Source organism: Paramisgurnus dabryanus, chromosome 23 (assembly GCF_030506205.2).
Source record: "Paramisgurnus dabryanus chromosome 23, PD_genome_1.1, whole genome shotgun sequence".
Taxonomy (NCBI): Eukaryota; Metazoa; Chordata; class Actinopteri; order Cypriniformes; family Cobitidae; genus Paramisgurnus; species Paramisgurnus dabryanus.
This window is the reverse complement of record NC_133359.1, coordinates 12,322,133-12,348,502: the sequence shown is the minus strand read 5'-3', so window position 1 is coordinate 12,348,502 and position 26,370 is coordinate 12,322,133. Positions and strand designations below refer to the sequence as shown.

Genomic DNA, 26,370 nt, shown 5'->3' with positions numbered 1-26,370 from the left:
ATTGATAGAAGCACTAGGGACCCAATTATAGCACTTAAACATGGAAAAGTCAGATTTTCATAATATGCCCCCTTTAAATTGTTTTTCGTGTCATTTTATGTATGGCTTTCTCAATTTATTACATTTTTTTTTATCATTGAAGCTTGTAGGTTAGGGTTAAAACGACTTTACATTTCAGACAACCTAACATAAACCCTAACCCCAACCCCAAGAAACAATAGTTTAAAAATCGCCAGAAAAAAAATAGAAACCAATACATAAAATTACATCCAAACCCTAACCCTAAATAGAAAAAGATAGAAAAAACAATACATAAAATGACATCCAAACCCTAAACCTAATCGCAAGTGACAATGATTTAAAAATAGAAAAAAATGGAAAAACCAATACATAAAATGACACCCAAACCCTAAACCTAACCCCAAACGACAATGATTTAAAAATAGAAAAAAAATGGAAAAACCAATACATAAAATGAAATCCCTAACCCTAACCTTACCCCAAGTGACAATGATTAAAAAATAGAAGATAAAAAGGAAAAACCAATACATAAAATGACACGAAAAAGAAAGTCATGCTAGGGACACGCAAAAACAATTTAATGAAAATACTGAAAACACATTCGTCCTCAATGACACGAATAAAAGAGGAAAATCGTGTCCATGAACACAAATAAATTATTGAGGTAGGATTGCGAACCCTATGCGGTAAATTTCGGCTGGTGTGAGCGCTCATGATTAAAGTTTTCTCAATAGTAAAGTGGCTAAAAACAGTGCCACTTTATAAAAAGAGGTGTAAAATCTCACAGATTTACAGAACATAAAATACGAGAATAGTCTTGGTTATGGTCTCTCCAAACTTGGGCAAGTAAGCAACACTCTTAAAAATGTGAGAACCATTTTTACACTGCAAAAAAAGATTTTCCAGAAAAAAATTCTTAGTATTTTTGTCTTGTTTTCTGTAAAAATATCTAAACATTTTTAAATTAAAATGCCTTTTTTTGATGAATCAAACAACCCAAGAAAATAAGTCTAGTTTTTAAACCAAAAATATAAAATTTTAGTGATTTTGTGCATAAAAAAATCTGCCAAAATATTCAAGAAAAATTTGCTTATTCCATTGGCAAATTGTTTTGCTTGATTTATGCACAAAATCACTTAAATTTGATATTTTTGGTCTAAAAACTAGACTTATTTTCTTGGGTCGTTTTGCTAATAAAGAAAAAGCATCTTAATTTAAGATTTTTTTTATATTTTTACTGAAAACAAGACATGTATATTGGTTGTTTCAGACCATTGTTGTATTACACCATTGCTAAATGCAAAGGGATTCGAGAGAGGCAGCTGTACCTGTCATAATGTAAGATAAGTCATAAGTGCTACAGATTGGATTTATGTAAAGCTCTATTTTTATATGAGCTGTCTCATCGGGTGCCAGAACAACTAGAGCTTCACTGTTGTGAAATCCTTTGAGGATAACACACACCTGAGCTTTTGGATCCGCTGAGTTAGATACAGCAAAAATTGGAGAGCCCAGACCCATGATGTGGTTTAAATCAAGAGGGAATCCAATGCCATTTTTGTCATGGAGAAAGCAGCGTGGGCTGCGATGCAACGCTGAGCGACAGTGTTGTTTTCCTGATGTCCAGAATCGAGTGACACACAAAAAAACAAAGGCTTGGTTCCCAAACAAAGCGTTTCTATGTGGCCTGCTTCTTGGAAGACATTCCTCTGCAGCATTCCAGAGTCTGTACGGAGGTGGAGGTCTTGACCATTCGGTCTGAGGATTATTACGTTTGTAATTTTAAATGAAATGCTCCCCCTACACAAACTGAAAGTGTACTACAAACCTCTTTGTCTAATATACATGTTCAAGCTATAGAAACACATAGACATTACTGTTTAACATCCCGAGTTTCTGTAGCTCAACTGATGACGCAAATGCAAAGATTGTGGGTTTGATTTCCAGGGAACACTGGATTTCCAATCTCCATCTATTTTTTATTCACACATTGGTTTCTACAAAATTGTACTATTAACATTACTGTAGCTGATGATTCAGATCTCGGAAGTCTCTTCTCATTAAATGTGGGTGAGAGATGCAGATAGCAGAAGGTAAAGAGATCACTTTGCCAGGGTTGAGCTTTCTCCCCACGTTGGCGGAAGTTCTTATTCTCCATGTGGGTGGTTTTGGAGTGGAGCCCGTAGCAGTTAAGTGTGATAACAGCACATCCACTGTACCCACTATGATGTTTGCTCACAACACTGGAGCTCCATTCTGCCCTGTGTATAACCTCCAGGATGTTTAGTCTTGATAAGCTGTTTGTTATGGAAGAACAGAGAGATGAAACAATAGATTTACCATCATAACCCTTTGAAGCCTGTACACCTCCACCATGTTGACAGTATAATCAGGATGTGTCAGCTTTTAATTCACACGATGTCCGTGACTTTGTTTTTGTTCTTCAGAGCAAAGGGCTCTCTTCTTCAGGATGGTTTTCTATGAGGTTATTTAGAGATAAAAAATAACATTCTTGGTGTGAATTCTTCAGATCAGTGCATTGGTTTAATGCTTCTTTAAAGCACCAGTTGATGCTTTATATACGCAATATAAAATAAAATCATCTTTATAGAAATAAAATGCTATCATGCAGTTAAACCCAATTTATTGGAATTTAAAAAAAAAATACTGAAACACACAAAACAAGTTTAATAATTATTATTATTTATTAACTGTTTCCCTGCCATTGACGAGTTATGTCGTCAATTAAGAGAAAAAATGTGTTTCTGAAGAATTTTTATGTCAATCTGCAATACCGTGATTATTCACTAGTTGGCGCACGAATTTATAAAAAACTGAAGCCAAAACGTTATTTACTCATTTTAAACTCTATGTATGTTTTGATTATCGTTCTGAATCTGATCTCTAACAAAATTCCTTAACAAAATGCTATTATTACAGCTTTTTGCTAAAAAAAAGTTTATAAGCGAGAGAAAAAATACAGATAGGATGAATCGTTTTTTCCTGTTTTATTTGTTGTTTGTTTGAAAGCAGAGGGTCTGTTCTTTCATTTGATATATTTGTATGTTTATATATTTTTAGAAAATTTTCCTGGAAGGCATTTTGTAAAACTTTTGTGAAAATCACAAAAGAAATACTGATGGGCAACTTTTCAAAAAATGGCTGGCGGGAAATAAGTTAATTATTTACAAAAATAAATAAACAATATACTGTATTTTCAGCCTGATCTCACAAGAATTCGTACATATTTTACAATTTATTGCAATTAAAAAAAAATATTACTGTAGCACATAAAACAAGATTAAAAAACAACAATATACTGTAATTCCAGCCTGATCTCATGAGAATTTTTACACATTTAATGGGTTGGCTATATCGTATGAATTCATATGAAGTTAATAGTGCAAAAATGTACGAAAAATAATGGGCACACTAAATTACAGAAATTTTCTGTAATACAAAAACAAATTTCTGTAAGGTGTTTTGAAATAAAGCAGCTCAAACATGCATTTTAGTCTGGGACCAGGATAAGCCCCAATATTGCATTCCATTTTATAGCAATTCACAATAATTTTACAGGACTTTATTGGCAACTTCTCCCAGCTAAATCCTGTAAATTCTACAGTATATATTTTACAGTTTGTATTTACGTTTATGCATTTGGTGACGCTTTCGCAAAGCGTCTTAAATTGCATTCAAGCTATATATTTTATCAATATGTGGGTGTCCTTGGAATCAAATCAATGACTTACCAATTGAGCTACATTTTGATTAACAATTTGTTACATTTATATAGCGCTTTTCTGCAGCACTCAAAGCACTTTACATATAAAAGAAGTTTCTCATCAACCACCACCACCATTTTAAACATTTTAAAAGTGTAACGTCTGGTGGAGGAGGAACCAGCCTTCCGTTTGCAGCCAAAATGATTGGCTGGCTATGCACCTGCCTATTACGTGTGATTGACAACAGGAGAGGTCATCTAACCAGAGGTAGCATTCACTACTCACATAAAAACACAAAGAATGCAGCTTGTGAGTATGGTGCTGGTGGATGGCGCCTGACGTTTGGAGGGTGTTGGGGTCACTGGAACTTGAGCACCGGATATTGCTGGGCATGTTGGCAAATCCTTCACAGCCCAGTCTGTCACATGAGCACGCCAGGGCCTGAAACCCTTCACACAGGATTAGCACAATGGCCAAGTATAGTGCCTGTCTGCTGTTTTTTTACTATTTAGTAGACCTGTAAAATACAATATTTATAATGTATAGTATTCAAGCTTATATCTAGCTACAGGAAAATACATATAATGTTCATGTGGCTCAATGGGGATAGCTGCAAAGGTCAAGGGTTCGATTCCCAGGGAACACACTGCTGATAAAATATATAGATGGAATGCAAAGTAAGTCGCTTTGGATAAGAGCATCTGCAAATGCGTAAATGTAATAGTGTGTAAAACTCACTGTTATTGGAAAGCTATATTTATATATATTTATTTCTGATTGCCAGAAATAAGTATTACACCCTGTTTTAACACCCACACGGTTTCTCCCTTTATCTGATCTATGCAAAAGCAAGAGGGTGTCAGGTTACGGCTTGTTTTGTCACGGTTTGCTTTTAGTGTAGAAGCTTGCAAAGCACTTATCTCCTGTCAGGAAGTGCCTGAGGGAACATTAACCATAACTAACCAGTACCTGGAAATACCAGCCTGTCCACATGGAAAGTTGTTTTGCTTAACACTCAGTAACACTTTATCTTTGAGGACTCAAAGCTAATTTTATCTGTTGTGTAAAAGGTTAATCTTGACTCCATGTAAAGGTGGTTAACTTCGTCAATGGAATACTAAGTTAAGTACTTTTAGCGATTATTAAACCACATGCTGGTAAATGTATTATTCCAATTGTGGGACTGCTAAATCAATACTTGTAAAATGTAAATTAGGGATGTATCGATGAAAAACGATGACCAAATAAACTATACTTTGCATGACCACGCGCGTACGTTCGCTTAAACGTAAAAAACAAACTTTACTCCTGGATTTAAAATGACTATTAGTGATACCGATAGTTTTGCGTTATACTCTTCGCATCAAATTATTATTCATATAAATTAAAATTCAATAAAAAAAATCCTATATAATCTGCCTTGATCATGTGCTGTTAAAAAAAGTATTTTATTGAAAATTGCTTTTATCTTCTGTTACCGATTATAGGCCGATACATCGGTGCATCGCTAATGTAAATGGTTCTTGGCACCTCCTTGACATTTTAAAATGTAAATTTAAGAGAGTTACAAACATAAACACACAAGTCGTAAGTAGATTTGAATAGACAAAATAGCAATTTATTAATAACTTATCATTTCTTTACATTCGTAATATTGAAGGGAGTGATTTCGTAAAAACAGCCCCTCCCAAAACAGGCCTTCGCTTGAATGGACAGCAAAACCCCTTAAAACCAACCCAACATGTCTTCTCACTAAAAACTTCCCTGAAGAGGAGAGATAAAATCCTCTCCCATCTTTATCAACAGAGACCACAAAAAAATCAGCATTTCTTGCCTTAACCAATCCGATGTCCCCAGAATAATAAAAAATATGAGTACTATAAAGGCGATACATGTGCATGCATCAGAAAGCATTCGGGGAACGCCTTGTACACATACAAACACATGGATGCTCACGATTATTGATAGCTGATGGGACGCCTATGGGGCATTGGTCAGGTTACTGCACGATGACACTCTTATGTACAGAACTAAGGCAAGGGATAGCAATGATTCGTGTTGGTGGTTAAAAGGCGGTGAAAAGCTAAAGCGAAAAAACAGAAATATATTATACATTTACACATGAATGATCTTGCAAAACATGTTAACATTTTTGGCATTTAAACTCAGATAAATGTAATATTGATCAATATTCAGTACTTTGTATACATAAGGACGACAAAAAGAGAAGAAAAGGTTGTTCCTTTGAAACAGGTGTATTCTAACTATGGCAAGGCTTATCAACATATTTACTATACACGTGTATAAATGTTTCAAAAATTTCTCCACGCAAATAAGTTGGAGTACAGTACACACTGCCATCATTACCGAAGGGAGTCTCATCCCAAAACAGGCAAGTCTTCATTGAAGACAAGAATATCACACACCCATACAAATTGAAGGTGCAAGTGCTAAACAAAACAAATAAAGTATTTGTAATTGTTCAGTTCCAGTCTCTTTGGCACACCAGCCCCAGTCATAAAATATTGGACGATCCATAGAATTTCTTTCCGTAGTCTTTCCATGCTTGAATATGCACATATATATATCTGTATATATATATTTATAGAAAAAAGAACTATTTTATAAAGTCTCGGAGATGTACAGTCTCACATAATGTCTGTTTTGTCTCCATTAAACAGCAGCTTATAAGCTCTGGGCACACCACATGCCCCACATCAGTGGCTTCTCTGATCAGCTGTCGTCTCAAGCCGACTCAATAACGTCAGGAACCCCTTGACAGGCGTCGAAAAAAGAAACCCATGTTTCGAGATTCAAACACTTTTAGAGCCAAAAGGGGATTGTCGTGGCGGGACCTCACGTAGATTCGAGAGGGTCCAACTGAAAGACGTTGTGGTTGGTCGGCGTAGTGAAGTACAAGGGCTGGGACGGAGCGGGCACGCGATTGTCGCACGGGCTTTTGAGCCCCAGCGTACGCTCAAAGTCTAGTAACTGTCCCATGAAGTTGAAATTAGGGGAGATGTTGGACTTCTTCATCTTGACGATGTCGTAGGCGTCGTTCATGGACAGGTTGAGCTTCTGCATGAGGTAGGCAACCGTCACCGTTACCGAGCGGCTGATACCTGCGAGGCAGTGAACGAGAACGCCACACTTTTGTCCACGAGCTTCATCTGAAGAGAAACAGAGAAAAACAACATATTTAGTTTTCAGTTCCTTCAAAGATGCAATTTTAGTATATTTGCTACTCAATTCACAAGTCAGTGTATTAACCGAGTAGCGTGCATTCTCATGAATGCGTGATTATACATTAGCTCTGGGGGCAGTGTGTCACAATTCATTACAGTCCCACCATTGACAAAAAAAGGATCTCATTTAACAGGCTTTCTGGTGCATGACCGCGAACGGAGAGAAAACAACTGGTCCATTTTCTCAGGGAATGTGACATGGAAATGGGCTATTATGGTTAATCAAATGATCCTTCCGCTCACCAGGTTACTTGACAATGGCACCATTTGGGCGTGTAAATGTAGAAGTCAAGGCAGCACCCCGTCAAGGCTAACAGGATGTCAACACTACCCTCTAAATGGTCCTCATTGTGTGGCGAAACATTGCTCTGTCCTAGATTACTTTCAATGCTGCTTCCTTCCTGTCGAGCTCAAATTACTGCCTCCCCCTCAGTCTCCTGTTTCATCATAAGCCTTTGTAGCCCAATTGCACAACCCTAGGATATGTTACTATGCAAACAAAAAATACTGCACTTGCTATTTTTTATTTATTTTTTTTTTAGGTCCCATGCACTACATTTTTGTTTCAAAATGGTGTTAAAAAGATTTAAACGTATGCATGATCCAAAGTGACTTATTCCGCTGCGAACGCAATCTAACACTTGTATTTAATATTGCTTATTAACCACGGACTGAAATATATCAAATAAATCCTTTACGAGCCCATTTCTGTGCTAACTGTGCAAAAAAAAAAAAGGGATTCTTACCAATGAAGCTGATGGCTTCTGGGAAGAACTGCGAGAGATTCTGGCTCCAATGATCCGAGATGGGAATCTGTTTGTACTTGAACTCCCCGGCGTTCTCAAACATGTTGGGAAGATTGGGAGTCACGTTCAGGATGTACTTGATGCCAAATTCTTCCAGAATATCCAGGTTTGTGGAGTCCTTCGCACAGCCCAGATACAGATACGGCAGGATCTCCACAGGAAAAGAGGGCTGCGGGTTGGACAGAGGGCTTCCGTCTGAATCCGTAGCGCTGCTCGGATCTCGATCGATGTCTGATTCGATGTCCGAGGAGTCGGAGCTGATCCGGAGCCCTCCGAGCCCGAGGACCTGGGAGGTCGGTGAGCTGCTGCTGGAGGAGCCGTCCAGGTTTGTCTCACAGAGAGTTGGATAATCGGTTTGAAATTTACTAAAACCACCTGTGGGTTAAAAGAGAATTTTAGTTACCTTTAAAATCATTATAATATAATGTAACAACCTCCAATGGTTTATCCTTAGGAATTGTTTATGGTGCACTGACCAACATTTGCATTACCAAAGTTTTACTAAAAATATGGTATGCTTTAGTAAAATAAATCATGGTTTTAATATTGTAAAAAAAAATTTAATGTAATGATTATTACAATAGTTTTATTATAGTAAACCACTTACTATATAATTACTACATAAATATATATTGTGTATTGATTATCATTACTATCATATGTATCATAGCTAAACAGTGATCATAATAAATCTGTAGCTAGCTAACGTTACTATGGTTTTACTACACAAACACTATAGTTAAGTTAAACCATTGCTAATACATGTAATGCTAAACTCACTATAGTGAAACAATGTGCATTTACTATGTTTACTCTAGTGTTCAAATTAAATAATTTAGGGATTTAAAACAAACATACCCTCTAAATAGAAAGCCTTGTATCCTTCGTCCTTCATCCTCCTCAGCAGTAAACCCAACACCGATCCGCCGTCGATATTTTCATTCCACTCCCGGCTGTACTCGTCATACAACACGATCGTATCCGTCTTGCACCTCCGCGCGAACGTCTCCCTGTCCTCCCCGTTCGCGAGCAGTGACTTGACGGGTAAGTTGCCCTTCTTTAACCGCCGGAGCATGAGGCTCGGTATGGCCACGTTAATGGCCGTTTCGACGTGCGATGATTCATACATCTCCTGCGCTCGACAGTCCATAACCAGCAAACAGTCCTTGCGCGTCTGCAGTTGCTCCTTCAGCCACTCTACCGTCTTGCTTATAGCCATGACCGAATCAAACTGCACGGGTTTGAATTTGTCGAGCATTAGTGAAACAGCGTGCGACTGAAAATGCGGAGAAAACGCTGCGAGTACGCACTCAGGCCTGAAGCATCGAGGTGAGCTCGTACGAAACGATGCGAAAGTCTCTTCTGCTGCGTGTCGTTCGGCGACTGAAATCCTCGGGTTTTGGTTCGGGAGTCGACTCGCGCAGACTCGCTTCACTTCCACCTCATTCATGCAACGGCGCCGTGCGTTTATCAATGACTCACACTATAGCCAGTGAGCGCGCAACTGACGTTGAGTTGCAGTTATATAACCCCACTTTCTAAATGAGCAAAAATCGATTTAAAGATCCAGTCGAATGTCGATTTCACATAAGAAGCGCAAGTTTTTATTTCCTCTCGATATTTTTTGCAAGGGTACACCGTGTTCTCTTCTCTCGTCGTCTGTGATGTGCTCTCTGTCTCAGCAAGCTCGTGAATGGATACAAGCGCGAGGCGTTTCAATGGATACGTTATGTCGGTCAGCCAATCAGGAGACGATGGGCGGGCGTCGCCGTGGAAACGGGGCCGGATGGAACGGACTGTGTTGATGAATTGTTAATAAGTTTGTCATTCACAAAAACGGAAAGGAATTTCCGCTCCGGATCAGCGGAGTGCAAACAAACAGTAGAGAGGAGCAGCACGGGGAGGAAGGAGGAGTGTGTGACTGTGTGTGTATTTCAAGGAGGCTCTGTGTACCTCGTGCTCAGGTTACACACTTGAACCCACTTCAGCCGCATTTTTAGTTTCGACCAGCTACTATTTGTAGAATAAAATAAATGTATTTTACACATTTCCTGTCTGCTTTTCAGCTTCGTTACAATATTAAAATATCCATAAACAAGTAATAATAAGATATTTAAAAAATACATTACAATTATTTAGGATTTATTTAACATTTAAAATATTATTTAATATTTAAATAATACAATAACGATTGTTTAATGGCATTACATTTATTTTCATTTTTATGACTTTTTTTCTCTGATTATTTTGTTCTGCTAAACGATTGCCCTTCAATGGGAGGTGTGTCGCTCATTAAATGATCACCCCAATAAACACATAAATTGGCCCATCAAAATAGTTTAACACCACATGTGAATTGCAGTCCCCCATGTGACCTCCTCACCTCCTCCAGTAATTTCCTACTGTACTTAATGTCGTCTTGCATATCAACATACCATCTGTGCACGCTTTAAAAATAATCTCACAAATCCCCAAACAGCTGCAATGAATTCTTCATTTTCGCCCACAATTACTCAGATGTTTTGGTATAATATTTTACATTATATACAACTGCTATACATTTCAGCTATCAGTTAATTTTCTTGAAATAAACAGAGCAACGGGGAAATGTTTTATAGATTTGGTCAAGTATGTGCACTTAGAAATGCAAAAGTTGTGACAAACAAGTTACTCAAATGTCATCTGCGTGGAGTATCCAATTATATATATATAATTTATTTTTCCTCAATCATGTAATATTTACAGTGAATACATACAGTGATTGTATAAATAAAACCCACTATATGAATATATTATAACATGCAATGAACTGAACTAACGTAACAATAATAGCGACAAATTGTGTTTGATCATATATATGTTTACATTCACTTTAGTCAAAATGAATGTAGTAAGGCAACTTGATCAACATACAGTCATCTCGTCTCCTGTGTCATTTGGCACTGAAATGCCCTTTAATTGCTCATCAAGGCTCTCTCTCATCATTCACATGCACAACAATCACACAGGCCAAAGGTGTGTTCAGTTTCACCCGTTTAACATATGAAACCTAGCTCAGTACTAGATAATAGCCATTATCCTGTATCTTGTAAAAATCCTCCCAGGGAGTCCAAGTTGTATTCTCATTGTAATCCACTTTGGAAACTGCTTTACAACCTATAGAGAAATCATCTGGATGTGCTTTTGTCTTTGATAGAAATGCTCTCTCTATATTTATCAGGATGGCAGTGTGTCAGTATCTGACAGGAATTAAGATGATTGACTAATCTGTTCTTAGAAGTATAAGAGTCTTGAAACAGACATTTCCACACTGTAAAAAAACTTTGTTGCACTTAAACTTTAAGAATTTACAATTTATTTCAACTTTCTTGACTAGTAAGGAGCTGCTATAAATTATAAAAATTAAGTTTAATTAGCTTAAGTTACTTTATTTTTTTTATCATTTATAGCACCTCCTCACTAGTCAAGAAAGTTGAAATTATTTGTTATTTCAAGTTGATTAAACTAAAAAGTGTAAGTGCAACAAGTCATTTATACAGTGCACGACTTGGGCTCATATACTGTAAAAAGTTGGATCAACTTAAAAATGGTAACCCCTAAAAATTTGACTTTTTTCACTTTGGTGTTACCAATTGAAGTAATTTTATATTTTTTTTCACTTTAAAATTTTCACTTAAAGTTTATAAAAAAATTTTTTAGGTGTAAGTTTTTTATGTTTTTTTTTAAGTAGAGCAGCTTTCACTTTTTACAGTTTGTTTTTAAATGCACATTTTTTTACATATCTGTTGCACAAAGTTTGAAGTAAAAAAAATAATAATGAATGAGAATTACATTATTAATATATTATGTATTACCTCCTTGAGCTCTATGGCTGCTCTATTTACATTTGGCAGACATCATTATCCAAAGCAACTTGCAGTGCAATACATCTTAAACATTTTATATCACCATGTGTGTTGTTCCCTGGGCTTGGACCCATGACTTTTTGCTATGCTAACTCCACAATGCTCTTCACTGAGCTTTACAAGAGCACCTTACTCAGTTTACATTATTACTAACCGAGAATGAGTAAACATTAGGTCATCTGTGTATTAAAATCTCTCTTTTGCATTTGATTTTTAAATACAGTACAATAATTCTGGTACGTAGATTTTCCGATTTTTATCTCACTTCAACCGGATATAATTTCTCTTTCCTCAAAGTTCTGATAAGTTAAAGATCAAATCATGCTGCCTAAAAACATATTTCATAGTCTCTGTGGCTTCGCTACTCACGCAAGACCCAACAAGAGATATGCACTGAGGCTATACAGTCAAAAGTTTGACCATCCTTCAAATAGACACATGCGGGTCATCCGGCTCCTGCTAACTGATAACAGCTCAGACCTTGCTGATATTACCACAGCACAGATGATATCTGGTGTGTAAAAAAAAACACGGTACAAAACAGCCCTGTGGTTAAAAGATACAAATACTTCGTACATATTTTCATTTACCCAAATCTACGCAACGGACCATTTAGAATCATGTACAAATATTCAGGTCCAACAAGTTAAAAAGTCAGTGTTTTATCCAAATACATTCAAATGCCCGCATACACTTGAGGTTTAGGAAAACAAGTGACTTGACATCACACGGTTCTTTGGGAACGACCACGTGACAACCCCCTGCCTGCGACAACCCCTCCCAGTTCCTGGGTGTTTTGTAAGTTTGGCTGCTCACCAGGCCCTCCAGTCAGTGAGGTTTAAACAATGGCGGCTCCGCTTTTATCTGTCAGATCCATCGTGCGAGTCTCTGTCTTGCATCAGGCTCTTTGTTGACCCACCGACCACCAGCTTGCTTGTGCTACATGGCTCTGGGGATGGGCGTCCTGCGGTGCTCATGGGATAAAAGGTCAATTTGGTTGTACTGTGTATCACCAGGGTGTCTCTTTTCCTAAAGTAACCGCTGCCCCCACCTCCATTCCTATGATACACTGAAGCTTCCTGTCCACTGGATGTTTACTTCCTTTTCTTATTATTGTATGACTTTTGTGAGAGTTTATACAGAGGTTTGTGTGTCTGTGCACATTTGTGAACAGCTGGAGTTCAAAAAGTAAATAAATACTGCATCTAAAAAAGATTTGAACCGGGTAATAGTTATTGATCATTAATTTTTTGAACGTGCATTTCTGGATCATCCAAGTTAATATTCTTGTCTTAGGTGTGAAGCAGTTTTTACAATTACAATTTATAATGCAAACCAAACATTCATATACACATCAATAGCCAAGTCTTTATTTCAATCGCAAGCTTATACTCTTGGAGGAACAATAAATAGGTTTGCCTTAAGATAAGAGGAGGGACAAATTACAGGACACTCCTGGGAATCTAATAGAGGTTTCAAGACTGAGCTGGTTTTAGTGGTGCACAACAACACATCTCTTGATCAAAACAGGAAGCTACGAGTTTCGCCCGAAAACTGCAGTACACAAATAGCCAAGGCAGACCGTTAAACAGGGAAGTAAGGCGAGAAATTGTTCAGATACAACCGAGACCCCATTGTCTTCAGTCATCAACAAACCATTACGTCACAGAACCGCATTTTAATGCCATCAGTTTGTTTCACAGTAAATAATTCATGGTATAAATGGGTCAAGCCTCATACATATGGGCACACAGTCATGTGACTGTAGATGTCCAGGACACAATATCGATCAGGATGCGCACAGCTATAAAACCATTATCACCCAATAGGGTGTGCATTTTCTGTCCGCAATGAATCACAAAAGCCTACTGTGATGTCATAGTCAGGATCATTTTCACTATCTTGCTTCTCATTAACACCCTTCAAGACTTCATACAGGGGTTTTCATACTGTGGGCCGGGACCCACTTGGGGATCGCACAGTGGGATAAGGTGGGTCGTGCAAAATCCAATTAATGACTAGCAATGACAATGATTTTGATGATATACCATAAACAATTTTTGATATTTCAATTAAACGTACATTTCATTAATAAAATGCCAAGGAAAATAAAAAAACTACTCAGTTATAAAAGAGGTAAAATGTGTATTTTTCTCATATTTCCTTCACAAATATGTTGGTGGATCCCGGGATGGATGACACATATTCGAGTGGGTCGGAAATTGAACCACTGCTCTAGAAAAGCAGCTCTCAATTTTGGTATTTTTATCCAACATTTTCAAAACCGGAAATTACCAGTGTTGGGGAAAGTTACTTTTAAAAGTAATGCATTACAATATTAAGTTACTCCCCAAAAAATGCTTACGTACTTTTAAGCTACTTTTGCGTTACTTTTTCTTGGCTGAAGCTTGATCTCTTTCAGGCCTTGCAGGTGTTTTTATGACTGAAAAGTTCTGCATTCAGAAATTGCATATTTCATCCCCAAAAAAGGTCGAGCTCTGGCCTGCCATCTTAGTTTCTGACTCAAACTGTTCCCACACAGGCAAATACAAGAAATGTATTCACTCATGATTAAATTGTACTTATTTACTTTCTTGGATGTTGTTATAGCTCATCAAACATACGGGTCACATGACAGTAAAAACATGATGCATGTAGCATGCATATTGCATACACAATAAAAGGGGACATGTCATGAAAATCTGACTTTTTCCATGTTTAAGTGCTATAATTGGGTCCCCAGTGCTTCTATTGATCTAGAAAATGTGAAAAAGATCAACCCAGTAACTTAGTTTTGGTAAACCATTCTCTGCAAGCATGTGAAAAATAGATCATTGAAATTTGGCAGCCCTTGTGATGTCAGAAGGGGATAATACCCCCCTTAATCTGCACTATCCAACCACGGCACTGCCATTAAGTGCAGCGATCATTTACATTTAAAAGGACACACTCAAAAATGGCACATTTTTGCTCACACCTACAAAGTGACAATTTTAACAAGCTATAATAAATTATCTATACAGTATTTTGAGCTAAAACTTCACATACATACTTTGGGGACACCAAAAATGTATTTGATAAAATGTAAAAAAAAAGTCTTGTGAAATGCCCACTTTAACTGCTGATAAGTACACTCTTCGAAAAAAGGTACAAAAGTTGTCACTGGGACGGTACCTTTTTTAAAATATTGGTACCGCAAAGCTACACACTGGTACCTTTAGCCCAGACTATAGTCTGTTTCTTTACATGTACCCAAACGTATGCACACAGTCAAACGCAAAGCCCTGCAAAGTATAGTTTATTTGACTTCGGCCTACATATCTGTACCAAACTGGTACATATTATGAAAATAAAAAAAAATACCAACCCAGTGACAACATGTACAGTACATGTTTTCCCACGCATTTCGACATGATTTCCCATGCAGGAATTAAGAATCACCCCGCTCTAAAAAATCCATTTAAAATGTGCTTTGACATAAACAGATTGAGAACATCTCCTTCTCATTTAGTTTTTCCAACACGCGCCCTTCCTTCCACTGAGAGAGAGAGAGTGTTCTTATTTCAACACATTCTTGACGGATGACTTCGAGAGCTATTGAGAAAGACCCTTCTGCAAGGCATCATTCCAGACCCAGCTGTTTTCCTCAACCCCTTTAACAGAGGTCTTGCAGATCCAGAACTATGACAGGAATTTGTAAACAGAGGCAGACGGAGGCCCCGGGGTATCCTGGGTAATAGCGGAGAGAGGGGCGGGTAATTGAGGGAGAACAGGATGAAGGTTATTATGTGTTTGTATGGTGACTGAGGAGTTGATGGTGTGTAATTACAGTGTTGGCTGAAAGGGGAACACTTTATATCCTCTTGCAAGTCCTAGCAGCGACCTGTTAGTTTGTACTGAGGCGTAATGGAAAAGCAAATTGGGGGGCACATCTATTCGGTCTTTCAACTTGTACATCAGCACCTCAATGCTTTGTGAATAGGTCTCAAGTTATATAATGTACTTTTGATAAAGTAGTGTGTTTGTATGACTTTGCATACTATGAGTACTTGGATGATGAATAAAGTAACACTTTATGCCATCAATGAAAGGTGCATCATAGAGGAAGGGGCGGGGCTAAACAAATCTAAAGCTGTAATAAATACAGTGAATTTTAACATCATTTAACCAAAAATAAATAAATAAGTTTCATTATAAAAAATGACATATCTCTTAAAATATATTCAACTATTTCTCATAGACATAAATGAGATTAGATGGAGAACAAATGGAGGCATCACATTTTTTTTCCTGAGAAAAAGATCCAGATATCCTACAAATTTCTCTATTAAGAATTTCAGAAGAGATTTCAGCAATGTCACAAACTGATATGCTTGCAATCAGTCAATATTATTGAAGATTTCAGTGAAAACCCATCAAATCTGGTCTAATGTCCCAATTAAACCTATTGTTAAAATTGGACCCAGTGTACATCTGTGCATAAAACATTCTTATTAAAGGGATAGTTCACCCAAAAAACAAAAACCTGTATGAATTTCTTTTTTCTGATGAACACAAAAAAAGATATTTTGAGAAATGATGGTAAACACACAGTAGATCATTGACTTCCATAGTAGGAATAAAAAATATGATGGAATTTAATGGGTACTGTCAACTGTGTGCTTACCATCATTTATCAAAATATTTTCTTCATCATTTATCACAATACTTCCAAAATATTTTTTTCCAACTATAGAAGTCAATGGTCACTTACTGCTGTCAGTTTACCATCATTATTCAAAATATCTTCTTTTGTGTTTATCAGAAAAAAGAAATTCATACAGGTTTAGAACAACATGAGGATGAGAAAATGATGACAGAATTTTCATTTTAAAGTGAACGATCCCTTTAATGCCCTTTTAAGTACTGTGCTTTTAAAAAGGGTCATTTTCAAATGTGCCGGTAAACATTTCCCCAAGTCCAAACTCCTGCTAAAACGATGTGCGAAACTAAATTTCAGTTCCCAGCAAGCACTTTATTCCTGTCCTCACATCTGCACTGACAATAAAACAAAAGCGGCAAGGTTCATATTCAGCCTCACTTCACAAAGACATAAAAGCTGCCTGGAAAGCGGCTCACAAGGCCACCCACTAAGGCTGAGTCCGTCCAACGCATGCCCATTTTTAGCCAGGTAGGTTAGACTTGAAGCATTGCGTCAACCCTCGAACATTTTTTACAGCTTCTTTGGCAAGACATTGGCGCTATTCTAGACAGCTGTCAGGGATGGTCGATAAGCTGAGATACTCAAGCGGTACACCTGCGTCCTAGCCACCCCACTAGCATATTCAAAGTGTCTCTTTTATACCACTTCGAGGGGAGTCTCTCACAAAGGAGGTGTGAGGGTTCGAAAAGCTGGTGTGGTTACAAAATAATATCTGAGCGGCTTCGTTTTTCGAGGCCACCCAGCAGGTTATGGGTTTCAATAGAAACACTGATTTTTTTTGTTTAGCCCACTTTAGATCCCTTGAACTAGTTATTTAAGTGTCATTTTAATTTTGTCAAATAACCAAGTGATCTTTGGGGGCAGATGCACACTCGGTTTAGAGATGAGGGTTGCACCCCTCGCATTCTTCGACTGGCTCATATTTAATACATAGACTAAACAACTCTACTACTTAAATACAAGAGGGTTGGATCTCCAAGTTGAGTTTACACTTGGTTGTCTGAACCTGAACTGTATTATTCACATGCTAATGGGGCCCTGGGGCCTCAGATGGTCTGGGGCCTTTTGTTTAAAAGCCAGCGCAGTGGTCGTATTTATGACCATTTCTCAAATTCAGGGATGTAAATACTCACTATTTGGACATTACATCTTGCAGGGGTGACACGGGGCCTCACAAAACAATGATCCGTCATGGTATGAGTCTAGATTGGTTTAAATCCACCTGTACAGTAGTGCTTAAGAGCTTCTGGATGTCAGACAGTCAGTGGACTTGATGGATAACAGAAGCTGTGATAATTACAGAGATTGAAGTCGAGTGAGCCCCCACCACCTGCGGATGTCCGTGTCGCTTGTCAAAATCACTGTCAGCACGCGAGCGTGTGTTAAAGCTGTCGTGGTCTGACGGATGTCGGTTTAACAAGAGGAAGAGAACAGATGCAGACTAGAACATGTTTAGCTTACAAATGTGCTAAAGGAAAGATTTTGCAGGTTGTCTTTGTCACTTCAGCAAGTCTAACAAGAAAACACACTTTCTTTTTTGCATTATTTTATACACTGTAAAATAAGTTGGTTTAACTTAATAGAGTAAGTTACCTGGTTGTCTGAAAATTTTGAATTCATTTAACTTAGAAATATTAGTTGACAACAATTTTGGGACAAGTTGAATGAACTTAAAATTTTAAGGTAAACAGGTAACTTACTTTATTGAAGTTGAACCAACAAATCGTTTTTACAGTGTAGAAAGTAGGGGTGTAACGATTAACCGTGCAAATGCGTGTTTTCTCAATGAATGAATTTGAATGAATTACGGTGAAATCCAGGCACATCCGAACACCAGGAGGCGCTCCCGTGCAGAAACTACCTTTGTGCCACAGAAGAAGTAGCATTACAAATGTTATTCCAGGAAATGTCTACAGGAATATTTATATCACTGTTCTTTAAATTGTTTCAGGTATTTTCATGATAATAAAGAATATTCCAAATGATTTTGTTTAACAAGTGTTGCTTTTTTAAATGCACGTTATAAACGACTCCAACTCATAATGTTTTTAGATTGATAAGGACTTCCTACTAACCAAATGCCGTAATACAGGCACAAGCTGTGCATAAAACAAAGAATCGCAGCCTTGCGATTCAGAATCGATTTCAGACAGGCATTTTTAATGGGACACACGGTTGAATCGTTACATCCCTAGTAGAAAGACAACAAAATAATATTTTCTGGATCATTATTCTCTTCTGAACCACTCCACTGCTTGAAAAAAAATGGTCTTTGAAATTTAAGTCTAAAAAATGACGTGTTTTAACTTAAATTTTTCACCGACACTGTAAAAAAATCTTTGCTGCCTTAAAATTTAGAGATAACTAGAGATAAGTTGCTACAACTTATACAATATAGTTGAAAGAGAGAGCTGTAACAACTCATCTCTAGTCAAGATAAATAATAGTAAGTTGAAATGACTTGAAAATCTGAGTTGATTCAACAAAAAATTTAAGGCAGCAAAGTGAAAATTTAAGTTGGTCCAACTTTTCACTGTTTATACACAAAAAACAACAACAAACAAATATAAGACATATATATATACAAACATATATGAAATATAAGAAACACTGTAAAAAAAGATTAAGGCAACCAGGTAACTTACTTTTTAAAGTTAAACCAATAAATCTCTTTTTACAGTAGCCCAAATAAATTTTAAGTTGCTTACTCGAGAAATTATTTAGTGTGAAAATCACAATAAAAAACAATACATTATTGTACTAGCAAGCACCCGTCAAGTTCAGAGTAATTTTTGATGTAATTAGTTTCAACAAAAGTTTTTAGGAAACCAACTTTTTTAAACCAAAATTTTAAGTAAAGAATATTTATAAATTACAATTAGCCCAAACATAAAAGTTTACTTTTCATTTTATTTAATATTTAAGTGTATTGTACATAAAACTACTGTTTACCATAAGTATTGTTTACCATTTATTTTTTGTATACTGTATTTTAAACTTCTTTTAACCATTTAATTTTCACAGAAACAGATGTGACGCATGAAAATGTAAGACCACAGTGAAAGTGTGAAGAGACCGAGCTGAGGGCTGACTTTCACACAATTATTGCTTATATAACAAAGCAACACAGCACAAACACTACACTTCTGAACAATGGTAACCACAAAAAAATAAATATTTAATTTAAAAAGCAAACTCTTTTAAATCTCCAACATACATGCAAACTCATGCAAAGCATGCTGAGAACTGGAAAGCCTTCTCAACCAATCGTGTTAATTTAACTTTAAACTGAAGTAAATTTGCAGTGCCAGACTCTTTCTTAGCTTACCTTGCAAATTGAACTCATCACAACCACCAAAAGTTTGTAATTATTTGCAGCATTTTTTGCAATGAGGCTGTGGTATTGTAAAGTAATACCTGTAGATATTTTTTTTTGAGTTAGCAAAGTTCTTTGACTCATATTATTTGAGTTTGTGGAACTTTAAATGGTGAACTCGTTGAAAACACATAAAACCTTTAAGTTTATTAATTTTTTTACAGGTTTGAGTACAGTTTTCTTATTTTAAATGAGTGCACTGTACTGTTTGGGTTTACAGTGCGGTAATCATTATTTTATGGAAAAACTTACATATTTTATGTGGAGGCAAGGCAATTTCATATGAAATTGTACAATCTGAATCATACAAGAACGTAATATCCAAAAGAAAGCAATAAACACATGAAATTCCACCTCTAACCCCAACATCACTTACGAGGAAAGCACGTTGTACTAAAAAGTACAAATTAGATGGTTGATTCATAATCGTACAATCTCGTAAATTTATTATGTACGCATTGTCATGAGATTGTGTTGGTTATTTAAACTAAATACACATAGTATAATTTTTGTCAACCTATACTCAAACCTAAACATTGACACTACAAATGCTGCGTTATTTCAGATCCAATGTGGGGTTAAAAAAACAGAACATGTTTATATTTGACCCAAAAATGGGTTGAAACAACCAGCATGTTGGGTAAAAACCCAGCATTGGTTAAATTCCAACCCATTGTGTTGGGTTCGTCCATCCTTTTAACTAAATTTACAAAATGTTTAAGCATTTTTGCATCAGCTCATTCACTCTTACATAAAAGATGGCACAAAAGTTGACACTGGTGCAGGACCTTTTTAAAAAGTAAACTTTTGTACCTAAATGGTACATTTTAGGTACTTATTTAAAGGTACCGTCTCAGTAAAAACTTTTGTATCATTATTTCTTAGACTGTTTAAGCATTGTTTTTTGCTTAAAACCAAGCACCGTCAGTGTTTTTATTTGAGGGTTCACTGTTGAATCTGTATGCAAAATAAAGCTCCCATCATAAATACGTAATAACCAACACAGAAAACTCTACAAGAGCCCAACAACATAAACAATCCTTCGGTTAATCCCACCACAAATCTTCAGACAGAGAGCTTTCTGCTTAAATGACGTACAGTGACGTACTGTTGCCAGCTTCCCGGCTAAACGTTTGCGTCCGAAACACAGTCATCCTATCATCCAGGCGGACCGCCAACGGAGTCTCGTGCGCAACAGCACCTTAAAGGATTAGGAAATGCTTCTTAACCTGCTTTACACTGGTTAACCAAAAGTGACGGCCACTTCCATAACGGATAATGGGGCTGACTAGATTGCACTGAAAATGTTACAAACATTAAGAAGCATTCAAACTTAAAATCAGGAATAAATCTTTAATATTTTCATTCACGTCACTGAAATCAATCTGCCTTAACCAGTTTAGTTATAAAAGTAGGCATTGCACTGCCAGACTGATTTGTTTTTTTAAAGCCCAACAGGATGTGGATTTGTAAGAGTTAAGCAATTTTGTTTCTGTGAACAAAAAAATAGAACATGGTCACATTGTTCTAGTATACTTATCATTCATTCCCACAATTCATTAACCTCTGGTTTCTCTGTAAACTAATTCTTATAACAAGTACAAGCAGGACCTAACACGCATATCCCTCTCCAGTTAAACAACACAAGATGAAGACACCAGATGCAAATGTTTAGCTTTCTTCACTAATCTTGTTTCTTTCCTATCCACTCATCATCGCTCCCTCGTTCTAAGAGACGGTGGGTGACAGATGGGTTCGGGACATCCGGCCGAGAGTCGGGATTTAAGGAAGCAGCTAATCTAAAACCAAAACAGCAGTTGGCAGGTACCACCCCACCACCCCACCCATGAGAAGCTGAGTGATTAGAGGCGTCCAGAATGGCCGAGAGCACCTGGAGAGGATTAGAGACAAGAACACACACCTACATAAAGCACTCTGTTCTCTAGGCCACTGCTTTGTTGGCACTTTTTGGGATTAGCGGCGACTTCCCATAACACACCTGAACATCAGCGTGGGACTGATGACCATTCGCTTACATAAAGGCTTACAGACAGGAAGATATGATGACATAAGTGGACTAAGCGTGTATTATCCTTCCTATGTGTCATAAAAATGAAGTAACCCGAAGTCTGAAACATGGTTATTGCATTATGCAATGAGTGGAGGATCTGATAAGACTAAGTGGTTTGAGAAAAAAAAAAAATGTTAATTAATTTTATGAAGCTTGCATGATGTTGAATGTGGTATAACAAAAAGATTTATCAGTCTGATCAACAATATTTATCATTTAAATAAATTAATTTAACATCTACAATGGCAACCCGCATACAGCGTGTAAAATAAGTATTGCACACGTCACCATTTTTTTGTAAATATATTTTAATATTAATTTATGGACATCTATGGTTTGATTTCTTTGAATGTGTGGATAGCATGGATTATTACCAAAATGTAATGTCAATAGCACCTTTAAGGCCAATGTATGGTCCATTTATTACATGTACAAGAGGAGTCGCATGGGCAGATATTTGATGCATTGCATTTTGTCGCAATGTACATGCGTCGAAAGTCTGCGTATGCCTACGAGTCAAATAATCTATGCTTTGCCAGGCTGTGCGTTCGATTGTGCGTGTACATTCGTGTACACATAAAAAACAGAGCTATAAAAATATGAGAAACGTGTTCAATACTTATTTTACCCGATATAAAAAATACAACACTATGCTATTTCAATTCAATAAAATTTTATTTATATAGCGTTTTCACAATTGGTAATTGTTTCAAATAGTACTATAGTATTTATTATAATAAACTGTATTGATAGTAACTTCTTTATATTATAGCATTAGTATACTAGTACTGTATATGGTAGTATATACCGTGGTTTCTAGGAACAATTTACAATAATAAATAAGTAGGGGTACTCAATTAGTTTTTTCCGTATTGTTTTTATGCTGCCAAAGACGATCTCCCGCAAATTTATAGAAATGTATAATGTTTTTCCAAAGAGTTATTGATGAACGAGTGTTTTGGTGGCATGTAAGTAAATTTTTTCATCATATGTTTTTTTTGTTTATGAGTTGAGTGTGTAAGATACCAAAACCAATGCTATGTTACCTTAATCAGTGTCTTGTTGACTAAAACACAGCATCGTTTGAAATATGTCTGCAGCTCTTAGCAACTTTTTGGTGGGCTTGAAAATATTTTGACCCAGCGGGGTTAACTGTAACGCTGTGTTACAACTAACCCCTCAGCACTTACAATATGAAAACCGCTAACGTTAGCGTAATTCTTGCCGTTGTTTTAAATAGGCTACACATTAATGATTTCTGGCTGCCACTCATAAATGGGCCTGTTTTATCAAAAATCTTGTTTAAAATGTATTTTTGTTCATATCTTTAATATTGATTGAATAAGGTCATATCACAGATTAAAATCATAATGAAATTAATGGCTAAAATCAGACTTTGATGCTCTTTATCTCAGAATTTGATTTTAAAATTGTAGTATGTTTTTTACAGACTGGGTCACAAATAAATTGTGCTGCTTTTCTCACATATTTAGACATGTGTATCCATTTACAATTGAACTATGGTTAGATGAGGGATGAATAGTGTAAATACCCATCTATTAAAGGCAAATATATAAAAGCAATATGCAATATCTAGTATCTAGACAAAATAGTATTGAAACATATTAAGTGTTACAACTAACCCCCTGCCTGTAATAATTAACCCCACCTATGGGGTAAGTTTTAACGTTTGCACTTCTGTCTTGTTTGGTGTAATTTTCCAAGAATGGTAAGTAATAGAAAAAAAACTTCAAATGGTCATTTGTAGCAGACATGTGTATATTGCTTGTGCAAAAATATAATAAATCAAACTCAAGTATTTTTTTGATTGAATGATTGAGCCAAAACCAAAAAGCGTATTGCATTTTTCATGTGGAAAACCTTAAAAAACTCTTCATTTTAGAGAATTGTTTCTAAACGCATTATAAATGTTAGAAATGTATGGATGAAACGCGTCACAAAGACTGAACTGTGTAGTACTGAATTGTGGAGTTATGAGGTGTACATCGTGTTCCCCACTCTAGATTACTTGTGGGATTTCAAATGGATTTTTCACTTGAGTTTAGGGCTGTAACAATTAATCTGTCATATGTGCATTTTCTCAATTAATGAATTTTAACGAATTACCTGTTAGTAAAGTAAAAAATCATATTTTGTAATATCTGTAAAAGATATCTAAAAAGAAAATGAGGTCTATTATACTCTGTAAAAAGTCAAAAGTTGGGTCAACTTAAAAAAGTACCTCAATTGGTAACACCTAAAAATATAATTATAAAAAAAACTTAAAATTTCACTTTAGGAGAATAAATTAAGTTGAAACAACTTTATTTTTTAGGTGTTACAAATTGAAGTAATGTTTTAAGTTGATCCAACAGTTTACACACACACACACACACACACACAGTAGTGTACCTGCCAATTCTCAAAGAAGATCCTCATGGGAACAGACTGGAAGTCTTGCTTAGAGGAAAGCCATCGGGAATGGGATTAGGATGAGCATGGATTCTTGAGCGGCACATGACTGAGGTGGCACATGGATGAAAGAGACTGGAGTCAATGACGTGGACACATACACAATGTTGCATATGTCTGGAGATAAACCGAGTTAACTGTTTAGTTTGATATAAGTGACCCTGTCTGTGAAATCCAGGTTTAAGTGTTAATCTCAAAATAAGATTAGGAGCATCAAAGTTTGATTTCAATCATCAATTTTACTTTCATTTTAATCGTTGAAATGACCCTACTCAGTCAATAATAATGATATCAAGGTTATATTTAAGTTAAGGATTACCAAAATATGCTTTACATACCTTACCCTCAAGTCTTGAATGTTCCTATCAGTGTTCCAAACAAGAAAGGTCATGCAGGCCTGGAACAACATGAAGGTAAATAAATTGGCAGCATTTTCATTTTGGGTGAACTATTCCTTAAATCATTTGCATCAACTGTACTATTTTGTCTATTGACTTCGGTTCTCATAATATTTAAATATCTGAGATTAAAGATATTATCAATTTGCCAAAAGGAAGGTCTTGATTTACAATTTTTAACAAGATGGGCACAGATCAAACAGGGATAAAAACTGTATCATCCAGTATTCCATACAATAACAGCTCTATTCAAGATTTTGTGTTCTTAGTCCTTACAATGGTTATAATTCACACCAAATAGTCTTTCCCACAGGAAGCTTTGTTCCTCTTTTCTACAGTACAAACAAAGTAAATAACATCTGACAAGGTCAGATTTCTCAAACAGGTTGTGGGCAGACAGGACGGATGTTCTTGCTTTTGCAATGACCCCTGGCAGTACGTTCCATGGAAAGGACCGATCCCGTGTGTGAAAGGTGGGAAGTTCCGTATGGTCTTATCAGCAGCAGGGACAGTCTGTTCCCACATTTCCTCTTCCAGCTGAATGGACTAGAGAAAGAAAAAAACACATTTCTTTGAAAACCGGAAGTTTATGAGACTTTACAGGAAATGGCCATTTTTTCAAAACATTGGAAATGTAAGCATAACAAAGAAAAAATAAAGTGCAAGTCGAAATGTGTGTTTTAAACGTTAAGAGAGAGAATAAATGTTATTTTAATGCTAATCTGACAAACTGTAAGTTTGGAAAATGAGTTGGGAATCAAACATTATGACAAATTGTGCAAAGTCTCACAAACATTTAGATACGCAAGTATCCATTTTAAAGACATTTTTGGCAAGTCACAAAATTAAGCATTCAAACCACAAAAAATGCTTGTTAAAGGACCTTTCAAGGACTTTTCAGATCCAATACCCTCAAATTCAAGGACTAAACTGCGGTGACACTTTGGGGACGCCTCCAGGGGTAAGTGCGTCTGAATGTGTATATCAAATTCAACCAATGGTGAGGCTTAACGACAAAGACAGGGTGACGTGGGAGCCAGGAAGTATATCGCTATCTGAAATATTGCCAAAGACGGCATTACAGGGACGCAGGAAGTACGGCAGATGAGACGCAGCGACTCGTTCCCTTCTCAGGGAACAACAGTTACATACGTAACCAGAGACGTTTTTATGTGTATTCAAAAAATTTATTTTGGTATGAATCAACATTCGCATACAGAAGATATAAGCATTTAAAGCGAAAATTTTATGATATTATCCTACACTACACAGGGAATAATATGGATTTTTTCCAGAAAACTTCTTGCATAGAATAGATTCAAGCACTTTCAATGACCTGTATCTATGTATGTATATTTTTTTTTAAAAACTAACAAGGGCCTTGAATGTTTTCCCCCAGATTCACAAACTTTCAAGGATTTCAAGGACCCTGAAAATATAGAAATGCAAGCTAATGGTTGGGTATGTCAAATTTTAACAACCCAGCATTTTTAAGTGTATTCAATTGTATGAATACATGGTTTACATTTATGTTGCTGGAGTTTTGCCATGCTTTTACCACCCATGCGTCAATCCTAGGTGAATACCGAGACAAAAAAATTTAAAACAACAAAAACACAGACACAACAGTATGTAAAAGATCATCCATC

At 36.5% G+C, this 26,370-nt stretch overlaps 1 protein-coding gene and 2 long non-coding RNA genes across 5 annotated transcripts in view; 1 reads left to right on the top strand and 2 right to left on the bottom strand.

Moving 5' to 3' along the window:
• Positions 1–24,269, top strand: part of LOC135781360 (uncharacterized) — a 62,699-nt gene extending 38,430 nt beyond the window's left edge. Inside the window, exon 4 of the long non-coding RNA XR_010545143.2 lies at positions 21,514–24,269. This is a non-coding gene — a long non-coding RNA (uncharacterized lncRNA). The remainder of the gene's footprint in view (positions 1–21,513) is intronic.
• Positions 1,968–25,262, bottom strand: LOC135781361 (uncharacterized). 3 transcript variants are annotated; one of them, XR_010545144.1, is made up of 4 exons: positions 24,662–25,262; positions 24,264–24,372; positions 4,032–4,263; positions 1,968–2,318 (listed from the first exon to the last, which is right to left on the bottom strand). It is a non-coding gene; the product is annotated as an uncharacterized lncRNA (long non-coding RNA). The 3 variants fall into 3 exon arrangements; XR_010545146.1 differs by lacking the exon at positions 1,968–2,318 and adding an exon at positions 2,372–2,499; XR_010545145.1 differs by lacking the exon at positions 1,968–2,318 and having other exon boundaries at positions 3,758–4,263.
• On the bottom strand, positions 5,339–9,563 carry dusp6 (dual specificity phosphatase 6). Its single transcript, XM_065291780.2, has 3 exons — positions 8,656–9,563; positions 7,738–8,172; positions 5,339–6,916 (listed from the first exon to the last, which is right to left on the bottom strand). Exons 1-3 carry the CDS (start codon positions 9,245–9,247, stop codon positions 6,603–6,605), a joined length of 1,341 nt encoding a protein of 446 aa, XP_065147852.1. The 5' UTR covers positions 9,248–9,563; the 3' UTR covers positions 5,339–6,602.
• Positions 25,263–26,370: the final 1,108 nt, after the last annotated feature.

Coding starts and splice junctions, on each gene's coding strand:
- dusp6 (XM_065291780.2), bottom strand. CDS start 9,247: ATGAATGAGGTGGAAGTGAAGCGAGTCTGCGCGAGTCGACTCCCGAAC. Junction 8,173..8,655: donor CAAGGCTTTCTATTTAGAGG/GTATGTTTGTTT, acceptor TTTAACCCACAG/GTGGTTTTAGTAAATTTCAA. Junction 6,917..7,737: donor AGAAGCCATCAGCTTCATTG/GTAAGAATCCCT, acceptor GTTTCTCTTCAG/ATGAAGCTCGTGGACAAAAG.